A 20,104-nucleotide genomic window follows, 5' to 3' on the forward strand; every position below is an offset into this window, starting at 1 on the left:
CCTATTATCTCCTTTTGTGGCTTGGTGTCAAATTTTGTTTGGTAATCGCTCCTGTGAAGCCCCTTGGGACATTTTACTTCGGTAAAGGTGCTATATAAATGCAAGTTGTTGTAAACTAACCGCTATATCACACGATGTCTGTCATTGTAATCCTATTGGATGAGGAGAATGAGCTTTAATGCATGGTAAGCTCCATAGCACAGTCCAATAGTTGCATCACAATCTGTTTACTGACGGCTGTAATGGACACTGCAGTTTTATTTATTCTGTTCTAGGGAGTTCTTGTAGCCAGTGCTCATTAGCAACATGCATGGAAATGTTAACGAAACAATTAAAAAATCTTCTCAATGCTGCAAGCATTTCTTTGATGTCATGTCGCATACTTTTATATCCCAAAGCACCTAAATCATAAATTATTTCATGTGCGTGAAGGCAATTGTAATAAATACAAACAGTGTGTACAAGTTTGTATCTGAGTACAAACACAACCAAAAAGGAAAGACTGTAGGATGCACAGTTTATCCCACTCGTGCCTGGACTCCTAACTTTATCGGGTCTTCTCCATGTATGGAACAAGCTTTGTACCCCACTGTTCTCTGTTATATATCCTTCATATCAGATAGCCTTATAAAGGAATTTTACTTTATTATCTCCAAGAGATCTTCAGCAAATTTCACTAGTTTTATTGAAGAGCGAGCAAAGATTTCTCTGGCAACAAAGGCTGGATTGTAACTCATCTGTTCTGACTTTTCTTATCTCTCTGGATATCTGACATTTATAAGCATTTTTTCCACTGATAAGTATAGTTTCCTCATCAGTTGGAAAATGTGGCGGATTTACTGAGCACAGACAATAAAGGGACTCTATGATGCGCAGCCTTAAGGTTGTTCGAAATGCTGTTAATGATATTTCTGTATGAATTGTGCAGAGGGTGTGGGGTGGGGGAGGAGGGAAGGGGAGAGCAAGGGGAGTAAAGGATACATGTATGTCAGAAGAGGTTATAGTCAGATGAAAACCTATTCATTTATAAAAATCGATTTCAACAAATGAAAAATACAATGGCCCAGAATATCTGTATGACAGAAAAATATGAATTCATTAAATCATTTTGGTACGGAATATTTCTGAATTTTTGACTTCAATATCTGCATGGGTGAGAAATCGCTTGTGATAATGATTCAAACTGTGCTTGGATTAATTAACATCTGGCTACAGTTTATATATTTTTAACATGTAAAAGTCTTGAATATCAGCCTCGTCTGGAAGATCTATTATCCCTATTCCAGGAGATAGAAATGATCCTTTCATAATATCCGAGTAAAAAAATCGATTGCGTTGTGTTGTGTTACGTCTGTTACGTCTATGGAAAAGGAAGGTTTAATGTGTAATATGAATCTAAATTAAATCTTAATGCTCCCAGTGGTTCTAATTTATTCAGGCCATTATTCTGTATTACTGGAAGTATACAGGAAGTGACTACGTGCAAATCTTCACAAATAACAATAAAAAAAGGAATAGATTAAATAAATTAAAAATAAATGAAAGCCAGTGACATTGTCTTGTATCTGGTTGCTTTTATTTTTATAAAGGCATATGTCCCTTTTGTACTCAAACAGGTTAACATGATAAATGGGGCTGATATCCTTTCATGACAGTTGTTTATTTAAGTACAGTGTAGACAGAACACTAAGATCGAGATCCACCAAAGATCTTTTTGTATATAATCTCTCCTACCCAGCACTATCTGTTACCATGCTCTACTTGCCTAATCTTCACCTCTTCCATGAAATGTCCAACTTCATCAGGCACTGATTACACTGTTGGAGTTGTTGACTGTGGCATGTATTATTTTTTCCTGTCCCATTTACTTTTATCTGATAGAAACCCTAATTGCCATCTGAGATGAAAGACGTAAAACAAAACATAGTGTAGCCTGTACAATCCGTGGGTAAAATGGATTTGGCCCAAACAGAGCAGAAGAATTCCCTTTCTCAGCCCATGTTTTGGTATCATTTAGTAACGCTTGAACAAGGTTAGCTCCCTAGAACTGAAAGACAAATTATGAACAGGGAAAGTCTGTCAGCAGATCTTTTCAATTTGTATTATATTTGTATAGGCAGTTTGTAAAAGTTAAAATCAAGAGCCACATTTCATACTGTCAAAAAAAACATTTGTAACAACTTTAGTTTGCTGTCTGTATCTACTTTTTGTTTCTTTTCTTTTGTATGAAGTGCTAAAATTAAAAATTAAATATTAAAAGCATAATTTTAGAAAAAAAATTCCTATGTTTGGTATTCAATTGCTTATATCTACTTTGCCCAAAGGATTTAGCTGTCACATACCATTTATTGTAGTATAAAACATCTTTGCAAAAATCATTTGAGATGATAATTTATGTGTTTATGATAATCATGGAAACAGATATATTGTATTATCAGATAAATTTGCAGCATTGACACTGTGGGACACTGAATTGAATTGTTCTCACTTTTCACCCCATAATCTCATCCCTCATATTAGCCACAGATCTACAGGGTTCTGTTTCTTTCTTCACATTCTCTCTTGCATCAGAACTCACTGTCAGGTGCTCTTCCAGGACATACCTGGATCAAAGAAGGCCTGAACATAAGTGGTTATTGTTAGCCTGAAACATAATCTCCCAGAACAAGAGAAAGAAGAAGGAAAGGATGCTGTGCTTTTCGGCATTCTCTGGAACTGTTGGTATTACCGCAGAGAGCAGGTGGAGGCCGGTAAGCTCTCACAGGGCGCCTCATTAAAGGCTAACACAGTGACTATTATTGGATCAGATCTCATCAGGTGGAGAGGAGCTGAGCTGGCCGAGCATGTGCTGACACCTGAGGCAGCCTTGTCTGCTCTGACCTTGGCAATCAGCTGCCAAGGTCAGTCCTAATTCCTTCTGCTGGCTCAAGAAGATCTCATGACTCTGAGAAAAGTGGGGGTGGGGAGAGAGAAAAGAATGGTTAAACAGGTACAGTGTCCTCTTCTGATTTTCTTTTTTCAGATGTTGGCACACCTGGGTGCCACTTCATACAGAATTAACTGGTGGAATGCTTTGCTTCAACATTTTGTTATACACCTTAAAGGAGTAAATATGAAGCCTGCAATAATGCAAAAAAAAATTGGAAAAATGCTGTTTTACGATTACAATAACTGACTACTTTAGAGGCTTATGATATCATTCCAAAGCTATGATATCAATTCCAAATTAATGGATGTGGGTAAACTAAAAAATTTAAACCAAAATTAAACGATTATCATTCTCACTAGCCAGTTCTAATCACCCAGATATTCTCAGCTTACTGCAAAGTTTAGCTTGTGATGAAAATTATTCATGATGCTTTTTTCTTGTCTTTGAATGACTTCGATTTTTTTTATTGTTTAAATTTCTCAATCAAGTGTTTTATTTCCAGAACGATGCATGGTTCCTGCATTGTTTAAACAATGCCTGAGAGCCAGTAGTTAAGAACAGAAAGGCGGGTTAATGATGTCCCTGTTCAAACCGAAATCTAAGTTTGCATTGGTGAAAGGGTTAACAATCGACGATCTCATTAAAATAAACAGGAGGGAAAGAAGCGACAAGGCTCCGTGCAACTAAATCAGAGATGCTCTTACTGTGCATACACTTAAAAGAAGAATATATTGCACATCTTACAGAAACCAGGTGCCAACAGAAGTGGCCAGAGGCCAAAGTGGGGAGGAAGCAATGTAATTGCTGGTAAGGTCAGGGGAGTATTCGTCCATCTCCAAACCCCTGCTACTTTTCACGCGAGTATGGAGACAATAATTAAAAATAGTGCATCGTGAAAGCTTCACCCTTGCCATATGTATCCTGATACAGTTTCATTTAGACAACTTGCTGCAGAAATGGTTGTCACATTTTACCGACCATATTTGACAACAACAGCCCAGACATGTCATTTTGCTGCTTGTAATTGCAGCTGTCCTGCTCTGATGTGCACATATTAAATCACCCGGCAGCTCAGTAAATGAATATGGGGCTTCCTTGGGTGAATTAATTAGGAAATTCTGACCAAACCTCATAAAAAGTCCTTGTGCATCTGTCTTTCCCTTTCCCCCTGTTGCAACGAACGGCTTCATTTTAAAGTAGCGTCCTGGTTTGTGTTTTTGCACTGAGATAGTGAAACAAAAACTGAAGTAACTATGCAGAGATGTTCTGGTAATTCGGTGCCATCTGCTTTAGTTGTAATGGTGACCTTTACAGCGCGTTTATTAAGTTAAACAGTTCACCAGTTGGGGGCGTTCTGGTGTTCCTTGACAGAGCACCAATTGCTCCAAATTTTCTGGCATCTTGGCTCGTTTATCTTTGTTGTAAAAATCACTGAATTTATTTTTCCCCACCTGTCTCTTTTTCCCCCCCTTTCTTAAATTCTCTTTTCTCCTACTTTATCTTCGCGATGTATTACTGGTTTTCCTCCTCTTCCTTCCTGAACCTCTCTGAGTTTTTTTTCCAAAATGTGTTGCTGGATTCTTTCTTGAATTTGCTGTTTTAACACCTCTCTAAAATGCCTCCAATTTTATTTTTTTCACTCCCCCGCCACGCTTGCCATTATTTTGTGTGTGTGTGTGTGTGTGTTTTTTAAAAAAAAATCTTTACCTTTCGTGTAAGTAGCAAGGTATTGTTGCAGTTAAGATTTTTGGGAACTGACTTTTAACACTCAATTATAATGAGCGGGGGATTAGTCTGACAATTGCAATGCTTCAAATATAACTAAACAAAAATATAAATTTAATGAATGTTAACATTGTTTTAGAACTTGGAGAAGAGCAATCGACCAACCTGTGCCGGAAATTTCAGAATTGAAATATTATCCTATTTATTGCGATTAAATAGAATCGTCCTTTAGTTTAGTTCCCCTCTCCTGTGTCTCAGAAAGAAGCTGGTTTGTTTTTGTTGGGTTTATATATTGCTCCTGGTCGTCTGCTTCGTTGCCTCCCAGCAGTTTGATTTACTAATCTGAATATTTACATCAATAATTTTTGACAGGAGCCCTTCTGGACTCGGAACAGCAGAGCGTCGTGGGATGGGAATTATTCGCTTCATAATTTTTCAACGACAGTCAGGGATCACTTGGACTCACTTATTTAGCGACAGACTTTTTGCTCTCAAACTGTTCCCTTAACGAATTAGCTTAGACCCGCCGAATAACCAGATCTCTGACACCTCGTCCCCGGTTTAATGCAGCAGGAGTGGAGATAACCTTAACCCGGCTGGGACTCTTTGTAATTTGGAAAATCTGAAAACAAAATTGAACACAAAATGTATATTTTAGACAGGAATAAATGAAACGCTTCTCTCCGCCACAGTTCCCTCTTTAATTTCGTTGTGAACTTTCGCTTTTCAATTTTTTTTTCGTTTTTACTTACAGTATTTATTTAGAGCCGCAATTTTGCCTCTACTTAAAAATCACTCGATTGGAAAATATGTTCTGTCTCGACACATATTCAATCCGTTTTATTTATGTTCTTGGCATTTGTCTTGAAAGAAAATAATTTCGATATGCTCCAATTAATGGCACACACAAGGAAAGGTGAAACAGTTGTCATCAGCGAAATCAAAAGACATTAAAAATGATCAGGCATCCCTTTTTATTTGTGGTGTAAATAAACAAAACCTGTATATTTAAAACGGACGCAAGCATAGGAGACGGGTTATTTGAACAATTAAAAGAACGCCCAAGTGTTTTGCTATATCAAATGCAAATCTTTCAACTTTCTGAACAGTATCACATGTAACAATAAATAGTTCGCAACCAATACTATTTACATTAAACAATCGGAGCCGCGCCGTGGGGTTAGGGAGTTTCTGCACGTTTTCAACGTAAATGCTGATATTCGTTGCAGTCATTCAAACTGGGGGTCTCGGTGTCTTCATATTTTGTTCCAATAACGGTCCCGAAGCGATGTTTAACGTTGGATTATTTCTTATCTTCCTTCCTTTCCGATACTGTTTGAGGGTTCAAGGCATTTTAACAGAGCGTTCCGAGTAAATCCGATGTTTGGATCTAAGACAGGGGCTGAGGGGAGGGGAGAAAAAATCACCTTTAAAAAACCGAGACAGCAGTCCGGGCAGGAATTGAAAGATACGGTTAAAATCAGAAGAATAATACAGGAAAGATGCTGTACCCTGCGAGACAGGTTCACAGGACTGAGAGAGAGTTACAACAAAACAAAATGATCAGTGATAAAGAATAAATCGTGCACTGAAAAGCCTGTTTGAATGAATATTTTCACCCAGCTTCAAATAAATCTAATATACCCTATACATTCTCCCATGTTTCACCATGGAGTGCATTTAAAAGTAGCTTTATATTTATCAAAAAGTTAGAACTTGTGTAAAGTGTGTCTCCGTTTCCTCTGAATTGAAGGTTCGGATAAATAAAGGAGCGAAAATTTAGGGGATTTTTCATTAATGTAATTAATATTAAAAATACTTATTTTCCCCACTAGTGTTTCAAATATAAAATCAAACACAGTCAACTAGCAAAATGTTTTTGTTCTTTACCGAATCGTTTCAAAAGAAATTGAAAGGAGTGGAGAGTTCGAAAAAAAAGTTGAAATAAGAAATATTAATTGGAGTGTATTTTTCTTGAGAGTTTTTTTTTAATAGTATTTGTAGTAAATATTTATCACAGCTTTGCAGATCAGTTGCAATCGGTGCCCGGCCTGAAACCTGCAAGACCACGGTAAGGTCGGAAGTTAGGACACCGACCTACAGGGCGGAGGAAGAGTCGCCAGTGTAATAGAGAGCGACACATTACTATTTCAACACAAGCCAAGCATGAACCGCATCGACTATATTAATCCGGGAACAAAATAACAACGACACAAATCCATTGAATGTTTCTAGTAAGTTCGTAAAGGCGGTTAAGTCAGTACATCGTTAGGGCTGGAACTCTGTCCAATTTGCCTGTTAGCAGCACAGACACATCTTTCTTATATATATATATTTTTTAAAAAGTCACATTTAGCACCGAAATAGAGAGAGAGAGAGCAAAAAAAAAATCTAAACTTGACATCGCTGCGAGGTTATGACCTGGTTGCGGCGAAAGGACTGTCTCCGCGACCTGACGCTGCAAATCGTTGGAAGAAAAGGGGAGGTCGAGCTGGGAAACCTCGTGAATTAAAATACCTTTTAAAGTGCGCCATTAATTTTTGAAGTGTTTTGCTTTCGCCGCTCCATTAAACTGAAAAACCTGTGTTTTTTTGGATTGGATTCGATGAAAGTCTTACACATGTTTGTAACCGTGTAATAAGCACTGAAACTTTTAACATCTGGTTTCAGCTGGTTAAGAGAGCGAGTGAAAGTGATTGCTGGTCGGGTCACACAATATTGATAATGAACTCATATTCTTTATTCATTGTGAGTGTAACTGCGACCCACACGGGTCTCTCTCTCTCTCTCTCTCTCTAAGTCTCCCTGTTAAGGGCCACACTAGCACCAGAGCGTTAACCCTTTCATGCCTTGTGCTGGGGCTCTGGCCGCGATGCTCCCTATAACTAAGGATAATGAGAAGTTTTGAGAAGGATGGAGAACAAGCACTTAGCCATCTCCTGACCTCCACCGCACAGACCCAGGTTTCATTGATCGCACCCCCAACCACCACCCCCCCTCTCTCCCTCCTTCCTTATGAGATAATGCAATTACAAACATCAATAAGAAGCTGCAACGGGAATCATTATCTCCTGACAGTGATAGATGAGGCTCCAGAAATAGCCTGTGCTTTTTTTTTCTCCTCTCTAACAATCTGGGAGCCCGGGGAAGGGGGGTGGGGGGGCTGCTGCACCACTGTCACCAAGGAAACCGATGACATCCAAAGAAATGGCAGTGCGGGGGGGAACATTCAGGTTATCCCTCCTCCTCCTCCTCTTCCTCCTTCTCCTCTTCCTCCTTGACTTGATGTCCAGCTGCCTCGGCTGATCTCTCCCCCACCCCCCCACCCATATAGAAGCAGCACCAGCTCCACACCCAGTAGATGGAGCCGGCCGCTCGCTATAGCCTCCCGTGGTCTCTGTCCCAGCCTTCCCCCCACCCACCCCCCCCTCAACACACACACACACACACACACAACCGAAAGTCATCCTTATAAGTCTTCACCGAAGGCTCCTCTGCTCACACTTGAGGTTTTCAAAATAAGAACAATGCTTAAAATAACCAATTGGCCAAAATGATATTTCTGAAACTCAACCAGAGGTGTTGGGAGAGTCACAGGAGTCATGTTTCGCCCTCCCCAAGAGATGGCAGTCAAACCCGAGAAATATTGGCTGCTTCCTCCAGGAGTTCAACTCAGAGCCCGGAGTGAATCTCCGATTAGTTCACAGCACTCCCGTTAAAAGAGTCGCTGCACTTCCAAATGTCCCCTTTAACCGGGGCTAACTTTCTGAGCTCACTCTTCCAGACTTTTTTTGTTTGATTTTTAAGAGGCAGAGGGAGCTGGGCGGTGATGTGGCCAGAAATCCACCGACCCCCAACCCCAGCCTACAGCCGATTCCCTTCCCCGGGAATGGTGACCGGGGTCCGCGCTCACTGGGAATTACTATCTGGACAGCACGGCCACGGTGGGGCTGTCCTTGGGGTGGGTGTGGGATAAGGTGTAGCTAGGAAACGGGAAGCAGCCCCGAGAATACGGCATCTCCACGAGCAAAATGTACTTAACGTGTCCTTTGAGAGAGTGCATTAAGGCGTGAGGGGGAACTAATCTTTGTATTTAAATGTTTGTGGCAATTTTATCTAAATGAATTTTAATGCAAAGGACCGTTCTTCCACTGGACTAATGGTTCTTCCTGGGGAGGACACAACTTTTGACATTCACATGTTTTTTTTTAAAAGATTTTAAAAATAAATTCCAGCCAGTATCAATGTTTCAGGCACACACCCAGAACCGCTGTTCACCCCGTCTTTAGTCTCGTTTGTAGATACCTTGATTAAAATACTTTACTTCTGATGGGTGGGGTTAAGACCAGTTGAAGAAATCCATGAACTGCACATTGCAAAGTGAAGAAACAAACACATGTAAACAGGATCCACAAAATGCAACCATTTCTGAGCAGTAACAATGCGTCCTTCGGTTTGAAACACAGAATCATTAACAACACTTTGGTAAGTTTTCCTGTTGGGGGGGTGAGGCGGACTAGAGGCTGTAAAGAAAGGTGTGCCACTCCCCACTTGACATATTAAGAAAGACATGATGTTTGGGAATGTACAGGCATTCAACCCTTTAGATGAACCATGTGGGTTTCTTTAACAAACTCAAGCCCCATGTCCTAAATACCCACACATCAGATGGACAGAGTGCCTCCTACCTCACCAACCCCACCCCCTGAGAAACAACTCCCCTCCCTGCACAATACTTTGTCATCCAAAGTTGGGGGGGCGGGGGTGTACAAGATTTTAATACAACCCCAGGATCAAGGATCCTGGACTGCATTGCACAGAATAAACAGAAACTTCTACCCCCCTCCCTCCCAGAATACACAGAATCTTGTACCCCCCTCCCTCCCAAAATACACAGAATCTTGTACCCCCTCCCTCCCAGAATACACAGAATCTTCTACCCCCTCCCTCCCAGAATACACAGAATCTTGTACCTCCCTCCCTCCCAGAATACACAGAATCTTCTACCCCCCTCCCTCCCAGAATACACAGAATCTTGTACCTCCCTCCCCCCCCCCCAGAATACACAGAATCTTGTACCCCCTCCCTCCCAGAATACACAGAATCTTGTACCCCCTCCCTCCCAGAATACACAGAATCTTGTACCTCCCCCTCCCTCCCAGAATACACAGAATCTTCTACCCCCCTCCCAGAATAAACAGAATCTTGCACCCCCTCCCTCCCAGAATACACAGAATCTTCTACCCCCTCCCTCCCAGAATACACAGAATCTTGTACCCCCCTCCCTCAGAATACACAGAATCTTGTACCCCGTCCCTCAGAATACACAGAATCTTCTACCCCCTCCCTCCCAGAATACACAGAATCTTCTACCCCCTCCCTCCCAGAATACACAGAATCTTCTACCCCCCTCCCTCCCAGAATACACAGAATCTTGTACCCCCTCCCTCCCAGAATACACAGAATCATGTACCCCCATCCCTCCCAGAATACACAGAATCTTTTACCCCCCTCCCTCCCAGAATACACAGAATCTTGTACCCCTCCCTCAGAATACACAGAATCTTGTACCCCCCTCCCTCAGAATACACAGAATCTTGTACCCCTCCCTCAGAATACACAGAATCTTGTACCCCCCTCCCTCAGAATACACAGAATCTTGTACCCCTCCCTCAGAATACACAGAATCTTGTACCCCCCTCCCTCAGAATACACAGAATCTTGTATCCCCCTCCCTCAGAATACACAGAATCTTGTACCCCCCTCCCTCAGAATACACAGAATCTTGTACCTCCCTCCCAGAATCCAAAGTGTTTGATTGGAATAACTGGTGCTCGAACCAGGCTGCAAAGAAACGCATTCCCCAACAAGTGAAATCAGCATGACAAAAATAATTTTTATTTTATATTCAGATTTCATTACCGCACACAGTTATGGGAAACTACTACAATTCGACTCGTTTATTTTACAATCCAAACTGCTTCGATCAGAACTCTAAGACTCTGTGTGCGATTAATATTATTATTAGCTTCTTGTTTTCTTGATAGAAAAAATGCTATCCACAAGCATCTGTCTATAACCACAACAAAGGCATTAGCTCATCCCATTTAGTAAATTTTATGCATGCCAACTCATACCAAACTGCTACTTTTACAAAAAAAATTGCAATAATACATTTCATTATTTCCAGTCCTTTTTTTTGCACAAAAAAATTGTATTTATTTACAACGTGTACATAAATTCTCCAGGATCGGATCACGCACGCACGATGATGTTGCTGTTCTCTTTTTTTTAAAAAGAGAAAGAATGGTGTAAACATACTTGTAAAAACAAAATGTCTGCAACCGATCGTTAGATGTTTAATTGCATCAAACAGAATGTGATGTATGTCTGCGTTGTTGCGAGGGAACACTGAGAGTCTCTGATGTGACAGTTTAGGGTCTAACAGGCTGCCTTTTTGGTTTCCGAGCTTCCTCCTACCAGTCTCCTTAAGACACTGCCTGCAACAGCTGATTAATCATTGTTGATGGCTACAGTTTTCCCATCCTTCCCGATTTACATCTGTTCAGGCCAATTCAAATATGGTGAGTAAATGAATTAGACATGCAAATTCAAGCCCGAGGCTAGAGACTGCATGACTGAAATCCTGGGATGGCAGTCTTCTGCCCAACATAGTTAATGTTCTAAAAAAAAATCCTGATAATAACAGTTTTCAGTCATTTGCAGGGCAATTGTAAGGCTGCTTTTGCACTAAGGAGACTATTGGAGGAGGATTTAGGGCCATGGAAACAACACACATAGTGTGGAAGAAAGTTCACATAGTATTTTTTTAAATCTATAAGAAACAACATATTATAGGGACAGTACAATACCATGTACAAGTTATAATTAGAGCAGTCTTCTCTCTCTTATCGTCCTATGTGATTCTACAATAGCATTTAACAGAATTTCTTGTCCCCAGGAGTTGATTCTTGTATGACACTTCCTGATTTCAGGATCCCTGTGAAAGATGTGGGATTCCGGGTTGGTCCACAGTTGATGTGAAGAACAGAGCTCCCATGTCACTGCATCATCTCAGTGTCTGAAACTCAGGTCACCATTGTGGATGTTATTTCCCTTCAGCTACTGAGCATGGATGTCCATGACTTGTCCTCCCATTGTTGGGTCTCCTGGGTTAAGCATTGTGGGGCTAGATGCTGACATTGGCATTCCAGGGTGGGGTGGTGGTCCTCCATGCATCATCATTGCTGGGTGGTGGGGGTGTCCAGGAATGTAGGAATGCATGGGAGGTCCATGTCGTAGTTGGGCAGGGTGTGGGGGCATCTGGGGAGGGGTATAACTTGGCTGTCCCATGCTCATACCCATTGGACCACCCTGAGATACGTAATCCCCTGGCATACCTTGCAATCCTGCAGAAAGCACATGAAGCCATTTAGTGAATCAAAGAAAAATAATAATAAAGTACACCTCAACATATTTAGGAGAATGTTAACAACACACAAGGTGTATATATTCATACACAAATGGCAAAAATATAACTGATAAAAGCCTTGCTCATGGGATGATGCAAACACATTTGCCTGCATTGTGTTTTGCAAAATAATGGGACGATTAGACCAGCTAGAAAAATAATAAATACTCTAAAAACTTTTAAAAGTTTAAATAATTGTAAAGGAAATCATGACCATGCAAAAAGTAAATTCTGAGAGTAAAATCTAAAGTGTGTCCCACAGTTGAAATGAGTCTCTCGTTACTGCAGGAAAGTTGCTGAAACTTGTAGTGATGCAATTAAAATACAAGATTCTAATTATACTATCCCACTAAGAAAGAAGTGGACAATATTGGAACAACATACCCCGTTGTTTTAAGACCATGGGGTCGCAGCAATTTAAAGGAAACCTTAATCAGCAATCATTTTTATTGCTGAAAACGGAAGATTTCGAGCAAAAAAGGGAGATCATGACCTTGTAAAAAGGTTTAAAAAACTTCTGCTTCGTAATTGGAGGTTGGATTTCCTAACAAAGGCCTCCAAGGGTGCCAGGGGGTTGGGGGCCTGGGGTCACTAAGCATGCTTACTAAACCATACCTGTGAGGCTGTTTGGCAAATGGAAGGAAATCAATAATGTTCATTAATTAAATCTTTCTCTGTGATCACTAATGTCTGAAAAGCAGAATTTGAATTCAGGCCACCCTTGGCTGAGTTTGGATGGAAACAAAAAGAAAAATTGGGGCTAAAACAATAAGGCTCCTGCTTTCTGTGGGTCTCTATCTTCTGCATGGATTGCCATGGTTGATGGGAACTGACAGGTGTATTGTTTCTAAGAGCTATAAGCTCCATAATCGTCAGGGGTGGAAAGCATAGCGCTCTTGCTAAGTAGGTTCAATTGGCTTTGGTTCTAAGTAATGTGGCTCTGTGACTGCTACAAACACCTTGGATTCAGGTCTCAGGGCTGTTCAGCAAACGGCTGCTTAATCTAGCCTAAAGGAACAATTTTGAACTAATGAAAATTGCTTATAAAATATACTGTACCCACAGCTCCATAATCAAATAAGCCGATAATATTTTTGTAATAACCTATTAATTTAATTGGTCATGAAGCATATAATACATCATTTAAATTTAATTGACCTAGAAACTAAGAAACAATATTTAAATTAGCCAAGCTAGAAATTTCCATGGTGAGGTAATAAGGGCTGTTGCATTCCTCAGCTCAATGGAATTTTTTCACAGCTAATTGTCAGACTGATCTTTGATTCCACGCAGAGCACATATCTAGAATTCACTTGGCCTTGATATCTTTAAAATGCGTATTGCCACGTTAGAGAGGACACAATCAGAACAGAGTGCTTTCACTTCAGAAAACAACCAAAAGGAACTCAATTAGTGACAGCCTTTAGAAAAATTGTGGTGGAAGAGAAGGTGCTTTTTTTTTTGGTGGATGTGGTTTGGTGTTTAAATGGGACTGAGCGCTCCAGGAAACTACACAAAATGGTTAGTTTAATTAAAAAAGGAAAATAATACTCATTTATCATCAAGGGCAAGGGCAGTAGAATGGAAGAAGCTCATAAGGCTTGCCTTACTAGCACCAACCATTCAGGATTGCATTAATGATCTCTATTTTTGTATACTCGAAAAGTCAAATCCATTTGTCACACTGCAAGTGATGGCATACTTAATTTGGATGTACGCAATTAGCCTGGACTAAGCTCCGTACCCTGCTGCGTGCACCTCCATTTTGCCTAGCTTTTTAAAAAAATTTCTGCAACCAAAAAATGCTTTCATGGGTGGCTAGATACAAAAATGATAAATCAGGGCCTTAATTGAATATGTAGGGATTTGTCTCAATTCAAATTATAGTCAATGCTTCTGTTTTGTTTTGCCTTTGGAACATTGTCCGATTGCCTTTCTGGTGTCTCACAGGTTAGTGTATAAATGTAACTCATGCATCAACTGTGGCTAGACAGATTTATGACACTTTGGGGACATGCTCTTTCCTCTCCTTGCACTGCTGCAGACTGCTTACATTTTGCCAATCAGTCTGTTGCTATGGCAACACACTCCCCCCCTCTGGCTGGTTCTTGTTTTTGTCATGTGGCCAGCTCTGTGTTACTGTGCACAGTTCCAGATAACAGCATTAGGCAAAATGTTCCCTAAATACATATACATATATACACACATATATATATATATATATATATATATATATATAATCTATATACAGATAGATATGCTTTTAATAAGTTTTAAGTCACTGACAGTGAATTCAAACATTCAAGAGTAGGAAAAAAAAAAGAAGACAGCCCAAGAATAGTTTGGGAAAGAGTGAACGAAGCATGAAGCTATGGGCAGGAAGAACAAAAAGAAAAATGTATGATGAAAAAAAAAATGCTCCTCGAACAAGATGTAAAAACAAAGACCCCATTGTACTTACTTCCCCCTTGCTTTGCGATTGGTTAACTAGATGAAGGTTACATGTAGTGCCATTGCCCCTCCATGCCCATATTCATGCCCATTCCACTCATAGGTCCTAGAAGGGAGATAAAAATCCAAGAAGATGCCAGAAAATGAGCAAAGTCAAAACAGATAGTGCCAAAAAAAGACCCTCTTCTTAAACACCAGGATCTGGGGGTCAAGCAGGATAATGGGTCTCTGCATCGAGAGGGACCATTTTTCCCTTTTCGTCATTAGGTGCATAGAAGACAGGCAAGGCAAGGCAGGCAGCTGAAGTGCAGCAAAAGATGAGGGTGATAATCCTGTTGAGCACTCTGAATAGTGTGGGTGAAGATGTGACACTGGTGAGCACGAAGGGATTTGAAAAAATATAAGTCTTACCAGGTGGCCTGATTCCCATATGCTGCTGGCCGTCCATCACAAAGCCTCCCATTGGCTGACCGTCTGGGTTGTAGGGTGCACCTTGACTCACTGAAGGATTAAGAACAAGTCTGGATATAATTTTCTGTCTACAATGCTCAGATCTGATTCAAACTCTGGAACCTATTGTCTGTAGAAATTCCATAATTCAAAGCATATGAACAGAGTTTCAACTCACTGACTAGAGCTTATTATTTGTACGGTTTTGCATCAAATCTTTCACATCGCCGTTAAGAAAAATACTTACCTGACAGATGTAATCTGGCTAAGAGCATTTGACAGTATGTGCTCCACTTGGACTTAATATGACAAATGCTAAATTATTTGTATTAATTGGTGTTTTGTACGGACCCTGGATAATTTATATCATTGAAACAGAGAGAAGGTTACCAAACTAGATTAGCTTTGGTTGTTAATGGGAGTATTTAGTTGGCATATCCTGCATTTCCCTGTATGCACACTGCCCAAAGTTAACTAATGAGTTTGCTCTGAAGGTGAAGCTGCTGTAAAGTACAGAAGGTTCAAGATGGCCTATGCACAATTCCTTTGTGGTACAGTAATCTCAGTTTGCTTTGTGTTTAGTTACTGCAATTGCCCTAGTTTTTGTACAATACATTCTCTATCATATTGTCTTCAGAAACCACTGGAAAACCATGTGTTAGCCAGGACCCTGGAATTCTTTGATTCTGCACTTGGAAAATCTGGCACGGAATTTTATATCTGTCTTGGAAATTTCCTGGAACAGCAAAATTAAAAATAACGTACCCTTTCTGTTCAGAAGTGACTGCAGCAGTGGGTGCTTAGTTGCCTTGAAGCTTTTGTGGGTATTTGAACGTAATCGCAATGCAAGGTAATTCTTTTTGCAGCGCAGTGGGACCTTCTGGGTTGTATTCCCTTGCTTTTACACAGTGGTCAGGGACCAAAGGTAAAAGTAAGTTGGGCAGAGGTCCCAGACGATGGAGAAATGTGTGAAAAGTCTACAATTGCAATGGCTTAAAACACCATTGTATTTATTTTCAAATTGCGAAACATAAGCTCTTTTTTTTAAAAGATTGGAGGAAGATTTTTCGGTGCGTGCTACGTGTAACAAAATCAGAAACCCGATTATAAAGAACAGGATTATGTTTTAGTTACACAGAACTCATAGAGGAAATCTGTGCTCGTTGCGTCGAGATTTTGAATTGTCCTGGTATTAAAATCTTTCATCTCGAGAATTCCACTTTCTTTCTCCACAGAATTCCAAGGCCCCAGGTTAAAATGAGTGCCACTTTTAGAGAGAGGGTGCTTGAATGGTTTCTCCATTAGATGGTTACAGTGGAGGTCACGGTTAGAGCTCACGGCAAAATGACGCACCATCACCTCTTAAATATCATCATGACCATACTGCTAATTCCTTTTCTGATCTGAGTGGAGCCGCCACAATGCTCTTGTCATTTTCAGGGAGTATTCACAAATGTAATATTTAGCCTCTTTGTTGATGAGAGTCTGATTTTTTTTTCCCCTGCACTGGTCTTAGAACATAAGAACATGAGAGATAGGAGCAGGAGTAGGCCATTCGGCCCCTCGAGCCTGCTCCGCCATTCAATGAGATCATGGCTGATCTGATTCTGGCCTCAACTCCACTTTCCCGCCTGTTAACCCATATCCTTTGACTCCCTCGCTGATCAAAAATTTGTCTAACTCAGCCTTGAATATATTCAATGACTCATCCTCCACAGCTCTTTGGGGTAAAGAATTCCAAAGGTTCACAAGAGAGAAGAAATTTCTCCTCATCTCCGTCTTAACTGGGCGACCCCTTATTCTGAGACTATGCCCCCTAGTTCTAGATTCTCCAATGAGGGGACCATGTTAGACCATGTACCATCATTGGCTGAGAAGCCAGGCTACTGCCCTGCTCCCAATGCTCCGCCTATGTATTTCTTGAGCTGACTGCTCGGGAGATGTATAATAGTGGCTCAGTGATGATTCTCCCTCCAATTTTCCATTACAATTTGGGAGAAGGCTAGCCCCCACTCACCCCAGTGATGTTACATTGCCGCTGTTCAGCCTTTCATGTTTTTTTCAAACCCACAATGACCGACTTTGTAACAAGAGACGTACGTAGGCTTTGTTTCATGTTCAGATCGAGGAAGAATAAGGGCAGCCATTGGGTTATGAATACGATGATCACATTACAATTTCTAATGTTTTATCTGTAGTGTTAACCAAAGATAGCATAAAGTGTCACAGAATTTGGACATTGCAGCCAATGTAGGGTCTTGGTGGAATTCAGCTACTTGGAAGGTGGGACGACAGTTTTGTGGATTAAAGCAACACTTCTCATTTGCTACTTGCGATGATCATTGAGCAAGGGCAATTAGAGATGGGCAATAAATGCTGGCCTTGCCAGCGACGCCCATGAACGAATAAAAAAAAACGTGGGGCTTTTTTCTGACTTTGTGCCCTAGTTATGACACATCAGAGTGAATGGTCAGCATATTAATTCACTGACAAGTGTACCTGCTGTAACTACCATTGGAGATGTCTTGTCAGAAAAGCCTAAAGGATTGCACTTAAAAGGTTAACAGCAGATTTTCATATCCCTGTGGATAACTTTCCATTATAATCTTAACATGAAAAATGCATGAATTTCCAAAAATCTCATTCAATGCATTTTTTTTCCTCAAAGGCAAATCTTGCAGATTTATTTTTGTTGCAATATAATATTCAATGATATTTACATGAACAAATAACAACATACAACAGAAAATGGACAAGAGAAGATGTATAACACTTGTAGGGTTAGTATAAATGAGTCCTTCAGGCAACTGGATCATCCATTTTAATTTTGATAAGCCACTATAATAATGATTGATATATATAAACAGATAGTTGCGTGAACAGCAACACTAGGCAACTTAGGTGTATAAATTATAAACTTTTCTTTTAAATTCATTAATTAAAGAGCAACCCCACTGTTTTAAGTAAAGAGCCCAGAAGAATCAGATCTCATTTTATGCCACATGCAAGCAATGCAATGATGGTTCTTAATATGAATTATGTTGTCGCAAAGCAAATGACATCTTTGAGCGAAATACTGAAAAATACCACTGGAATTCTATGACTATGACTCACAAAGATGAGAATGCCCTTTTAATGAATTATGAAGTGCTAAATGACTCCACCATGCCTATTATCACACTGAGAACTGCATTAATGGTAAAGCAGAGAACGAGGCATAGTAGATTAATCCCTTAACAAGGGGGAATAAGAAATAGTAGGACTGATTTTAGATACACTGGCCCCAAACCCCAGGTTCTGCCAGGTCCCTGCTGATTCTGGGATTTCTCAGTCTGCCTTGTAAGATGCGGAAGCTCCGCCTGTCCCCTATAAAGCCGGGGCAGAGCTGGGACAGGGACTTCCTACTCAGGAGTTCCCAATTCCCTGGCTCGGTGAGGGCCATGTGTATTATTGGAAGATGGACAGTCTGCTGAGATAGATGTGGGTCACAACAACAACAACAACAACAACTCACATTTATATAGCGCCTTTAACATAGTAAAACATCCCACAGTGCTTCATAGGAGCGATTATAAAATAAAGTTTGACCACGAGCCCCATAAGAAGATATTAGGGCAGGTGGTCAAAAGCTTGGTCAAAGAGGTAGGTTTTAAGGAGAGTCTTAAAGGAGGAGAGAGAGGCGGAGAGGTTCAGGGAGGGAATTCCAGAGCTTAGGGCCCGGGCAGCCGAAGGCACGACCGCCAATGGTGGAGCGGAGAAAATCGGGGACGCGCAAGAGGTCAGAATTGAAGGAGCGCAGAGATCACGGAGGGTGGAAGGGCCGCGGCGGGGGAAAAAGGTTGCTCCCTTGCTCCCCATTGATTGGCAGTCGCTGGATTTTCTGACTGAAAGGAAAGATAGTGATGCAGGTGCCCGCCAGCCGCGATGTAAATCAGATGCCCTTCTGTTGGCCCTGTAAAATCTGGCAGGGCTAGTGCAGGGAAACATCGGCAAGTGCAATCCTGGCAGTTATTCCTGGAGCGCCTCCTCCGGATTCCCAGGGCCATTGTTTGCATCAACTCTAATTATCCCTCTTTCTGCTGGGGTTCGAAAGCTGTTCTTTGTATTTCTCTGCACCACAGAATTTTGAGATGCCATATTAATATTCATATTATGATATAATGAAAGCGCCAATGGGCTTTCATGCCACAGGCACGTTTGCGCTGAGAGCAATGACCTCCCCACAGCACAGAGACGCCCGGGGCCATTATTTTTACTCTCCTCTTCCCACTTTAAAAATATTGCCCTCCCCCTGCCATTTTTAAACAAAACTGTAAACAAAATGGCACTGGGTGCTAATGCGATTCTTTTCCTGATGTGTAGTGTAGGAAATTGTGGGCATCGTAGAGCAAGTGGGACGGGGCGACCATTTATATTTCAGGCTTGAGGTGTTTAAGTTGATTAAAGGAGTTGATTGGGTAGATAGAGAGAGAAACTATTTCCTCTGGAGCGGGGGGTGGGGTCCAGAACAAAGGGGGCATAACCTTGAAATTAGAGCCAGGCCGTTCAGGGGTGATGTCAGGAAGCACTTCTTCACACAAAGGGGAGTGGAAATCTGGAACTCTCTCCCCCAAAAGGCTGTTGAGGCTGGGGGTCAATTGAAAATTTCAAAACTGAGATCGAAAGATTTTTGTTAGGACAGGGTATCAAGGGATATGGAACCAAGGCGGGGAGATGGAGTTGACGTACGTGATCTAATTGAATGGCAGAACAGGCTCAAGGGTCAGAATAGCCTACTCCTGTTCCTTCAGCTGCCTAGGCCCTAATCTCTGCAATTCCCCTCGCTAAACCTCTCCGCCTCTCTACCCCTCTCTCCTCCTTTAAGACGCACCTTAAAACCTACCTCTTTGTCCTAATATCTCTTTAAGTGGCTCGGTGTCAAATTTTGTCTGATAACGCTCCAGAGAAGCGCCTTGGGATGTTTTACTACGTTAAAGGCGCTATATAAATGCAAGTTGTTGTTGTATGTTCCTATCCTTTGATTAGACTTTCTTTTCTCCTTCCAAATTTCTCCCCTTTCCTAAAGGTAACGGGGTACA

At 41.1% G+C, this 20,104-nt stretch overlaps 1 protein-coding gene across 4 annotated transcripts in view; it reads right to left on the bottom strand.

The window, feature by feature from the left end:
• Positions 1-10,530: 10,530 nt before the first annotated feature.
• Positions 10,531-20,104, bottom strand: part of LOC137324791 (homeobox protein Meis1) — a 181,697-nt gene continuing 172,123 nt past the window's right edge. For 2 of the 4 annotated variants that reach the window (XM_067989495.1, XM_067989496.1), the window contains exons 11-13: positions 14,988-15,077; positions 14,587-14,682; positions 11,973-12,063 (exon numbers count right to left, since the gene is read on the bottom strand). In XM_067989495.1, coding sequence (XP_067845596.1) covers positions 14,624-14,682; positions 14,988-15,077 — 149 coding nt within the window. In that variant the 3' untranslated portion in view covers positions 11,973-12,063; positions 14,587-14,623. Of the gene's footprint in view, positions 12,064-14,586; positions 14,683-14,987; positions 15,078-20,104 lie in introns of all 4 variants that reach the window. The other 2 variants (XM_067989493.1, XM_067989494.1) reach the window with 1 other exon arrangement.

This window comes from Heptranchias perlo, chromosome 8, assembly GCF_035084215.1.
Source record: "Heptranchias perlo isolate sHepPer1 chromosome 8, sHepPer1.hap1, whole genome shotgun sequence".
In the NCBI taxonomy this organism is placed as follows: domain Eukaryota; kingdom Metazoa; phylum Chordata; class Chondrichthyes; order Hexanchiformes; family Hexanchidae; genus Heptranchias; species Heptranchias perlo.